The 10347-nt window shown below is 55.1% G+C and overlaps 1 protein-coding gene across 2 annotated transcripts; it reads left to right on the forward strand.

Moving 5' to 3' along the window:
• Positions 1 to 985: 985 nt before the first annotated feature.
• TAGLN2 (transgelin 2) lies at positions 986 to 8550 on the forward strand. 2 transcript variants are annotated; one of them, XM_053608095.1, is made up of 5 exons: positions 986 to 1132; positions 6344 to 6551; positions 7015 to 7189; positions 7353 to 7455; positions 7778 to 8550. In XM_053608095.1, the coding sequence occupies exons 2-5, from the start codon at positions 6372 to 6374 to the stop codon at positions 7917 to 7919; spliced, it is 600 nt and encodes a 199-aa protein (XP_053464070.1). In that variant the 5' UTR covers positions 986 to 1132; positions 6344 to 6371; the 3' UTR covers positions 7920 to 8550. The 2 variants fall into 2 exon arrangements, with proteins under 2 accessions (XP_053464070.1, XP_053464071.1); XM_053608096.1 differs by lacking the exon at positions 986 to 1132 and adding an exon at positions 2084 to 2172.
• Positions 8551 to 10347: the final 1797 nt, after the last annotated feature.

A 10347-nucleotide genomic window follows, 5' to 3' on the forward strand; every position in this document is an offset into this window, starting at 1 on the left:
TACACAGGTACATCGGAGGGATCCTTGCAGAAGGTGGTAGTAATAATAGCATTCACTGTGTTCCAGACACTGCTCTAGTTCTCTGAGTTAGGTAGTACTGTTAGTGCTATGTCACAGATTAGGGAACTGAAGCAGAGAATGCTCTGCCCAAAAGTCACTGTGGGTAAAGGCAGAGCAGATGAGAAGCCAGTTTAGGAAGGGAAAGCATCCCAGGCAGAGGAACAGCCTTTGTAAGGCACAGGGGAGTGAACATACCTAACACTTGATAGCACTGGAATATAGGGCTGGGTAGGACTTGGAAAGGGGACAGTTTGTGGAAAAGTGGGACAAGATTGGTAGTTGATGTCCTTGATATGAGACTCAGCTGGGGACTATATTATAAGTGGAGAGCTCCACTGATGGTTGAAGTTAGGACTCCAACCTGGAGAGACTGAACCCGGCTGGCTTCCTCCTCCACTGAGACCCCCACACTCCATCCCTCCAAGGTTTAAGGAAAGATGCCAGGTCATAGAGAAGATGAAAGCAGGAGAGAAGTCAGGTCTGAACCACAGGTCGCAGCGTTCACCACGCCCCTCATGCCAAGGGCAAAGAGTGACCTCACCGTTCCTTCTGCCTAGGCTTGAAGCAGGTGGGGAGCAAGACCACGTGGGAGTGTTGCCCTGGCCTGCAAACTCCAGTCCTGCCACACCCTAGTCAATTGGGGTTGGGGGGCGGGTCTTCCTGTGCCTCCGTTTACTTTGCCGGCGCGTTTAAACCAAGAGGTTTCTTCCTACATAAACACGCCCACAGTCTTGGGCTAACTTTCTAGGCAGAAAGTTACTGGGAGCGCGAGTCTATGGGCTCCTGGGTGGAAGTTGAGGTTCTCATGGGTGGAGACCACCACAACTGCCTTTGTAGGCCCAGACAGCTGAGATCCTTTAACCCTTCCTCTGGTCCACTGCCCCTCTCTTAAGCACTGCCCCTCCCCCCCCATCTCAGCTGCGGCGCCTTTAAACCCACAGGGCCCTTGCCCCGCCCCTGTTCCACCCAGTCTGAGGCGGGACCCTACTGAAAACCCCCGGCCCCGCCAGGGCGCACCACTGGCCGCTGCAGACCCTGCCTTGAGCGCGCAGCTGTCCAGCCCGTCTGAACGGTGAGCTGGGTGGAAGGGCGAAGGGGGGATGTGCATGGACTGTAGAGAGCGAGAAGCCAGAGCGTGGGATTTGCTCTAGCTAGCTTGGGGATCAAGGGCTGGTACCAGGCGAGGGTTCAATGACCTAATAACTGCTCTGCCCCGCCCTGTGCTGTCAGACCAGGTCCCCAAGCCCCGACCCAGCATTGTTGGACGATGAGGTCAGGCCGGTGCATAGACTGGGCGTCCGTCTGGAGCAGGGACTCGGGGACTGCGCCCCATCTGCCAGCTCCAGTGCCGAGTCCTCGTTTGGGCGAGGGTGAAAGGGTCTCGGACTTCAGCTGGCTGGTCTGAATGACCGCGCGTACTGGGCCCTGGCGCCAGCCCCGGGCCGGCTCGGCGTTCTTGGGGTTTCCCGCGCGACCCTTCACTTCCTGGTTCTGGGAGCACGTGTGGGCGCTGCATGCCTCTGAGTCCCCGAGGCCGCCTTTTCTGTTCCTTCTCCTGCCAGCTCACTTTTTTGGAGACGCATGGTCGCGGGATGGGGTTAGGAGACTCCATGCGTGGGTCGCATTATGGCCTCACCTTCTGTGAAGCTCCAGTTTTCTCCGGGAGGATGCCCCATTCTCAGACACCTGGGGGCTGTAACCTAGATTGCGTCCTGGGATGCCCTGCCAGTGTGTATGTGTGTGAGTGTGTGTGTGTGCGGGAGGATCGGCTGCTTTCCAGACTCTCCTACTTCTGCCCGAACCCCGCTGCCCCACCCGTGCCCCCTGCTGCTGGGAAAGTCGGCGGTGGCCGCGGGCGGCGGGCGGGCTGCCCAGACCACTGCGTCACCCCCCCACCCCGCTCCCGCTGGCGGGCGGTGGTGACTCATCGGCAGTAACGGCCAGGGTGTGGCCGTGGGGTGGGGGCAGCGGCTGTGGAGGCTGGACCTGCAGGACCGGAAGTGAACTGCCGCGTTCCCCGAGCTCTGCAGGCCTCCTGGAGCCTCCTGTTGCCTTCTGGAGCCTCCTGGAGCCGGTAGCGTGGAGGTTCTGAGCGCACCTGGTACCTGTGAGGTTAGATAGTGGGGATCCGGTGTATGAGACCTGTGGCTTGCCCGGAAAATCCTCCTTCCTCCAGTTCTCTCTTTGACCGTTGGTAATTCCAAAGCCCCAGACAGCAACATTCAGCCACCAAACTCTCCTTCCTATCCCCTAGGATAGACCTAAAACTGCAGAGGAGGCCATAATAGACCTGGGCTAGCAAGGTCCTGTCACTTCAGAACCAACAAATAGTCTTTGTCCAACTGTAAATCCCCTTTCTCACCCTACAGCCTCTGCACCCCCAGGGGAGTGGCCTCTCATCTTTTCTTCATACTATCCCTTCTTCCTTCAGAATTTTCAGGTATGAATGCTCTAGCTCAAAACACACCTTCCCTTCCAGGGTATTTCTTCTGAACTTCTGCCTCCCTAAGTCTCCCTCTCTACCCCGGAACTGTTCCTTTCCCATCTTCTGCAAATGCTGTCTCTGCCCCCTGTGGCTCCCTTGGATGGATGATGCCCTTGAACCTAGCTACACCTGAGAACTGCTGTGAGGATCCCACTGCTCCTCCTGGGCTCAGCCTCCTCCTCCCACGCCTGTGTTGAGCAGGCGTTCTTGCCTGTGCCCCCACCCTGCCTCCATTTCTGTGTTTGGTACACAGAAGCCATGGCAACAGCCCCCACTTCACCTCCTTGGCTCAAGCCTTGTGGCTTCCTGTTTGTGCAGCCTCAGCTTTCTCTTCTGCTCAGGACTCTTGGTGTGGTGAGGGGCTGCCCCAAGGGGATTCCTTGACCATGGGCCCCTACTGTCTTTCTGCCTGCTTCCTGTGGCATCTCACTTTGTGGGCTGCTATCCTGGTTGCTGTCTATCAGAAGAGTCCCTGCCCCAAATCTGAGCTGGGAAGTTCCCCTGTGTCCCATCTGCATGGTGTTTGGAGAGTCCCTTTGTCTTCTCAACTGAGCACCCCAGCCAAGAATCCTCAGATCCTTCCACCCCACCCCATGTCCGCCTTTTCTTTGGCTTAGGGTGAAGTAAGCTTCCAGCCCAGGGGCCGGGTGGGGCTCAGGGCTGGCGTGTCTGTCTACCCGGGCTCCTGCCCCTTTCCCAACTTTCCTACCCATGGCCACCACTGAGGGTGGGGGTTGGCGTTGTTCCCACAGCTGCAGTCAGCTCCAGAGTTCAGGTTGCTCGCTGCCAACCTACCCCCCAAGTTGTTCAGCTGTTGCCTTCCCTTGGGTTCCCCAGCTGTGGGGCATCTCCCACACCTGTCTTCCAGCTAGGCATATCTCTTCTGCCCACCCTGGTAGGCGATCTGCTATTCTCCCTTCCTTTGAGGGAGAGCAGGGGTAGGTCCCTGGGTCTCAGTAGGGTGGGCCTTCGAAGCTCCAGCAGCCGCTGCCCATCAGCTCCTGCCTGGCCATAGGGGTGGGGAAGAGAAACAGCTGCTGACAAGGCTGGGCCTGCCCCTCCCCAGAGGTCCACCCTGTGGCTCTGGCACCTCAGGTTTCTAGGGCAATGGCCCCAGTGTGGAGCAGATACACTGCAGCTGGACGTGCAACCCTGCCAGCTCTGTTCAGGACCCAGAGTGTGTGTGTGTGGGCACTTAGTATCCATCCACCTTTTGTTCAGAGGAGGGTCTGCGAGGCTGAGTTTGTCCTGCCCTGAGGGGCTCTTGGCATCAGGCCCTCCCCTCCCCTCTGAACTCTGGTGTCTTAAGTTAATCATTCTCCTGCCCTTTCTTTACTTGTGCCATAGTGCCCTGTGCCACTTGGCCCTTGGAAGCACAGCCCTGAGACCCAGGTGACCCTAGCGAGACCACTCCCAGAAGAGAGGTCTGAAAGTTGGGCTGGGCAAAGATAGCTCACTGGCTATGACAGCCCTTCCCCTTCCTCTTCCTGCCATGCCTCCAGCTGTGCCCTGTGCATCAGAGGTTGTAGGCTCTATAGACTGAGTGGCAGGAAGGGCAAGAAAGCTGCTTTCCCTTTCTCCTCTGGCCTCAGCCACTTGACCCACTTGCCTTCCCCCAGCTGGTTGTATGTGTGGCTGATGCTGTGGATCAGACCCAGATTGACATTTATCTGGCTAGGGCTGGGGGAAGATGGAGGTGGGGGTGGGTCACTCTTAATGAAGGTTAAAAATAACTGATTTCTCTGCTGGAAATGTGTAGCTTGATAAGCCACAGTAGAAAGGAGCAGCCATGCTGGAATGTGGGGAGGGAACTGGCCCCAGACACAAAGCCTCTGGGGCTGAGAGGTTTGAGTGTTTGAGGCTGCCTGGCCTCTTGTACCTGGACAGAGCCCTAAGGCCCATCGAGAGGGTGGCAGGATTGTTGAACCTGGGAAAAAGAGAGCCAGAGTCACTTTGTCCCTTATGTCTCACCTGGCCTAGAGCCAGATGTGGGGAAAGAGGTGGCTCCATTTCCTTTCCTTAAACACAGGTATCCATCCTGGGGATCTACTTTTGAGAGCAACCAGACAGCTGGTACTATTTCAGGGCAGAGAGACAAGCCAGTCCAGGGAGGGGATGGGGCAGGAAGTGGGGGGCCCTGTCCTTTCTCTGTTCCTGGCTCCCTTTGGGGTTAGTAGCATTCCTGGGACTTGCTCAGCAGGCCCCTGGCTGTGGGACCTTGGCAGTGATGTGGGTGGGGACAGACTGCCCACAGTGAGTTCTGCCAACTCAAGCCAGTGTTCAGGAAACCACCCAGTTCTTGCTAACTCAGGCCCTCAAACTAAGTTAAAGAAACTCTCCTATGTATTTCCTCATCTTTCCCTCTCTTCCCAGGTTTCCCAAAAAATACCAATTCCCTCCAAATTGGGACCGCACTGTCTTTCCGCCTGCTTCCTTTGGCATCTTACACTGTGGGCTGCTATCCTGGTCGTGGTCAGCTCAAGGCTCCTGTATTAGTTTCCTATATCTGCTATTACAAATCATTGCAAACTTAGTGCCTTAAGGCAACACATATTTAGTACATTTCCAGAGACCCCAACAAGGGCATCCCTGGCTAAAATCCAGGTGTGGGCAGGGCTACATTCCTTCTGAGGGCTTAGGGGGAGAATCCATTTCCTTGCCTTTTGTGGTTTCTGAAGGCCACCTGCATTGCTTGGTCTGTGGCCCTGCATGACCCTGACCTCTGCTGCCTTACTCACTTACACCACTCTGACTCCTCCGCCTCCTCCTTTCAGCCAGTAAGGACCCTTGTGATTACTCTGGGCCCACCTGGATGATCCAGGGTCACCTCCTCACCTCACACTCTTAATCACATGAGAAGTCCCCTTTTGCCATGTAAGGTAATGAAAGTATCCACAGGTTCTGGGAATTAGGACCTGGACTCCTTTGGGAAGCCATTATTCTGCCTACTACAATTCCTAGAAGGGAAAGTAGAATTTGTTTTTACTGCCTGGTTTCTCATGGGACATTCCTTTTGCTTGCTGAAATTTGTTAAGGGCCTACTCAGGGCTGCCTCTTCTAGGAAGTCTTCTCATGCTGCTTCTGCCCATCCTCTTCTTCTAATTCCTACAACGAGTGATCTGAACTGTGCAGCCTGGTACTCATGGTGTGCAGTCCTTAACCTATTCATTGTACTTGCCCTGTCTCCCTGATGGTGCTGTGGGCACATTAGGACCAAGGATTTGTATCTCTTCTATAATCCCTAACACAGATGGTAGGTGCCCCATTGAAACCCAGTGGGTGATTGAGAGTGGATCTGACCAGTCCTCCAGCTCCTGGCATGGGTTTCCCAAGTTGCTCCATCTTTCTCCACCTCTCCCCAAATCTTCCTCTTTCCCAGGGCTCTAAAGAGCAGGGCTGTGGTTAGAATGACCAGTTTACCTTTGCTAAAGATGACCATTCCAAAGGAGGAGCTAAACCCCAGTCTTAGTCTCATTTACCCCATATCCTATTTCAGGCTTTAAAAAAAAGTTATTCTATTATTCAAATGAAATCTAATGGAGAGCTTCAATATAATAAACCTATTGCTTGTCATAGGGATGGGAGAATCTGGAGACAGCCTGTGTAGTCAGAATTCTGAGCAGTGCTATTCCAGCCCGTGTCCAGGGATCAAGGCCAAATTTCCCTCATTTGGCAGCATTTCTGGTTCTTACCCTTAGGGCCCACCATGGGAGGTATGGTGTAGGTCCCCACAGGCAGGATTCCCCACAGCACAAGCTGCAGATGTTGACAGAAGGTCTGGGCCTGTCCTCTCCCCAGCTTCCCGCAGCTACTACTGCCCTTCAGAATGGCCAACAGGGGACCTGCGTATGGCCTGAGCCGGGAGGTGCAGCAGAAGATTGAGAAACAATATGATGCTGACTTGGAGCAGATCCTGATCCAGTGGATCACCACCCAATGCCGCAAGGATGTGGGCCGGCCCCAGCCTGGGCGTGAGAACTTCCAGAACTGGCTCAAGGATGGCACGGTGAGAGCTGAGCCCCCACGGGGAGCTTGGAAGTACACAGGGAGTAGGACGAGTTCCGGTGGTTTAACCTGAGGAAGGGAAGATGTGGGCATACAGTCCCAGCATCTTCCTAAGCCTGAGTGTCTTCACTGAGGCTAGGAGAGGACCCAAGCTTTCCTCCCTTCCCACTGAGGGAAGCGTAAGGGTGAGTGTGCCTCCCCTGCCCTGGGAGGCCTTGGTGACATGAGGAAGGTTATGCAGTATTACGGGAATGGCAAGGGAAGGCTGAACACTGGCCTTTCACTCTGGGTTCAGCGGCAGGGGGCTGGACCAAGGACCCCAAGGCTCACTCTGGGGGAAGGGATCCAGCTGTATTCAGGCAGGAGAAGACCCCCTTCTGGTTCTGTCTCTGCTGTCGGGAGTGGTGCACACTGATTTGTGCTAAGTGCATCCTCACCTCTGCACATCCACTGTCCTCACCCAGGTACTGTGTGAGCTTATTAATGGACTGTACCCTGAGGGGCAGGCCCCGGTAAAGAAGATACAGTCCTCCACCATGGCATTCAAACAGATGGAGCAGATCTCTCAATTCCTGCAAGCAGCTGAGCGCTACGGCATCAACACCACTGACATCTTCCAAACTGTGGACCTCTGGGAAGGTGGGCCAGGACCAGGGTCTGGGGCCTGTCATTTAGGAGACCAGAGATTGTGCTGGCCATCTTGGCCAGGGAGAAGGAACCAGTGTCTGGCTCCTTGAGGACAAAAAGGGATGATGTGACCCCAGCCCTGCTGTGGCCAATGCATTCCCATTCTCCTTCCTAGGAAAGAACATGGCCTGTGTGCAACGAACCCTGATGAACCTGGGTGGGCTGGCAGTAGCCCGGGATGATGGGCTCTTCTCTGGGGATCCCAATTGGTTCCCTAAGTAAGTATTGTTGGGGTAGCTGCTGGGGCCAGCAAGCACACTGCTCCTGCCCATTCCTATCCCTAGGAAAAAACTAACATCATCTTGGGAGCAGCCAGCCCATTTCAAAGCACTTTCATATTCCTGGCTCCCTTAGTCCTCACACCTCTCCCCATGGTGGGAAGAGTATCCCTTTGGAAAGATGAGGAGTCAGCTTCAGGGAGCTCAAAGCCAGAGCTGGCACTAAGGCTTGGGGCCCCAGCAAAGCCTATGCTCTATGTGGGGACAGGATATACTGGGCAGCCTCTAACTTCCCCCTAATTGGCACTCCCTTCCCACCCAGGAAATCCAAGGAGAACCCTCGGAACTTCTCAGACAACCAGCTGCAAGAGGGCAAGAACGTGATTGGGTTACAGATGGGCACCAACCGCGGGGCATCTCAGGCGGGCATGACTGGCTATGGGATGCCGCGCCAGATCCTCTGATCCCATCCCTGCCCCGCCTTCCCATGAATGGTTAATATATATGTGTGTGTATATATTTAGCAGTGACATTCCCTGAGAGCCTCTGGGCTCTCGAGCTCCCTCTTTGCCAGGGTGAAGGATCCAGCCTGTCCTGTTACCTCTAGGGTGCTTGATGGCAGCCTCTCCCCTGTGCTTACTAAGATATTCCCTTTTCCACATCCATCAAAACTGGACCGACTGGCCTTATCTTTTACTCTGGGACCAAAATTTGGGGACCTTCCCCCTGCCCTCCACTCTCCTTTTTCCCATTGGCCTCTTCTGCCCCTGAGTTCTGTTCCTTTAGCCACTCCTTGGCTGGGGTCAGACATGCTACCTTCCAATTGGCCTGCCTTCTGCTGTGGCTGTGGGGACTTAATTTATAGGGAGGGGCCCGTGGCAGCTGCTACCCCGGCCACAACTGGACTGTGCTCACCACACATGTGGGGCAACCTTCCCAGGCAGAGGCCCTTGTGGCTTCTCATTTTCCATTCCCCTCACTGTGGCTAAGGGGTAGGGGAGGTGAGGACAGAAAAGGGAGAGCAGCCCAGTATGGTCCCGGGCTTGAGGGATATGAGTTTGCTGATTTAATAAAGATTCCCAGTCATTTTTTGGATAGACTCTGGCTGTGTCTGGGGCCACTGTGCCCACTGTGGGGAAGAGAGGAACACTAAGCCCAGGGCAGAGAGGGAGGGCCACAGCACTAGTCCCCATCTGCAGTTTCTTCTCTGTCCCTTTCTCATTCACTTCAGGGGAGGGGGTGTTGGGATTGAGAAGGGACAGGACCTCACAGCTGCCTATGGGCTGGGCCCCACAATGCAGAACACGTGGGCAGTGTTCACAGGGAGGTGAGGCCCTCACCACCCAAGGATTTGGGCAGTCTTGGTGCTCCTGGCTGGGAGCGGGCTCACTCTTGGCACAGCCCACAGTCCTGGCAGGTGCAGCTGAGTCCAGGTGGGTGGCCCCTCAGGCAGTTGTAGGACAAGGGGCCTGCCTGTGTTGGATGCGGTTGGCCAGACCTGGGTGGAGGTTGTGGTGCTGATGGACATGTGGAAGCCTGGGAATGAGTGAGTTGGTGGCTGTGGTTGAGGGAAGAGGCATTTTTGGTGTCATCTGCAGCACCTGTGAGCTGCATGCTCAGAAGAGCCGGCCTCAGAGGCCTTGGTCTAAGATAATGAATTTTCCATCAACTTGTCTCCAGTGCCAGCCCTGACCCAGGCATGAGTGTCCCACCCATAGTTTGCAACCTCTAGGTGTCTGTCTTTACCTCAAAGCTTCCCATCAGACCCTGTGTCTTCCTGGAGAGAACTTGAGGGGCAGTGGGCCTGCCTGACCTTAGGTCTTGTCCCCCACCAGGGGCCTGATCTCTGTTGTCCCTCTCACCTTTCTACTTTAGGGTGTCTCTGTTTCCCTAGCAGGAGAAAGCCACCCTGACTGTACCCGAGAGTAACAGACCATGCAGGCTTACAACCAGAGAGCTCTCTCCTCTCCCCATTGCTCCTCTGCCACCTGAGGCTCCACCTTCCACACTGGGGGCCAGGTGCCCTGCAGAAGCTGTCAGCTCTGTGGCTCTCCACCTTTCCCTGTCCAACTCCATCACCCCATGCAGAGAGGGATTTGTTTGCTTGCTTTTTCCCGTGGGCGGGGCACTGATAACATTTGCACAGCCTGTGTGCAGGTCCCCAGGCACTGGGCACTCCACCCTTTTATCTCCATTCAGGAAGAGCTGCAAATACCAGCAAGGGAGAGTGATGTCACTGCAGACAAAACATTGAATTCACTGATATTTATCCTAAAACAACAAACCCTTTGCTACTTTCCCTAACTTATTTATAGCTCCAAATTATTGGCCAGAGGCCTGAGAACTCTGAGGAATGCTTTCTGCCTCAGTGCCAGCACCGAGAACCATTGCCTGTGCCCAGAAGATTCTCCCCAAAGCCCAGGATAGGGATATTACTATATTATTTTCCCCATTTTGTCCCCAGATGAGGTCCCTGGGTCTCAGGAAGGGCAAGAAATTTATTCAAGGCCACACAGCAATTAAGTGAAGGAGCATGGACTGGAGTCCAGTGGTCCTGGCTGTGAGTCCATCTGGTGCTGTCCCAGGCTCCCTGAGAGGTGGAACTGCTGAGGGACTGGGGGCGTGGAAGGGTGGGGTGGGGGTGCTCTTCAGGTAAACTGAGGATGATAATTCTTGCCACGTGGAGGCTGTGGTGAGAATTAGGTAAGGCATTCGTGGAGAGAGCATGGCAAAGTGCATGCTAGCACATGGCAAGTGCTCAGGAAACAGAAGCATGGGGAAGACAAAGCTGGGCTTTGTGTGGATACCGGGCTGGGAGGGAGCTGATGCCCAGCAATGCCATGACCCTCAGTCGCTGTCCTGCTGGACCTGGGCTTCGAGTGGTGCTACCCC

The sequence above is a fragment of the Nycticebus coucang genome, chromosome 10, assembly GCF_027406575.1.
Source record: "Nycticebus coucang isolate mNycCou1 chromosome 10, mNycCou1.pri, whole genome shotgun sequence".
NCBI lineage: Eukaryota > Metazoa > Chordata > Mammalia > Primates > Lorisidae > Nycticebus > Nycticebus coucang.

Bases quoted from the DNA above. Each gene is read 5' to 3' on its own strand.
- TAGLN2 (XM_053608095.1), top strand. From the start codon at position 6,372: ATGGCCAACAGGGGACCTGCGTATGGCCTGAGCCGGGAGGTGCAGCAG. The intron at 6,552-7,014 runs GTGAGAGCTGAG...GTCCTCACCCAG, and splicing joins ACTGGCTCAAGGATGGCACG to GTACTGTGTGAGCTTATTAA. The intron at 7,190-7,352 runs GTGGGCCAGGAC...TCTCCTTCCTAG, and splicing joins AACTGTGGACCTCTGGGAAG to GAAAGAACATGGCCTGTGTG.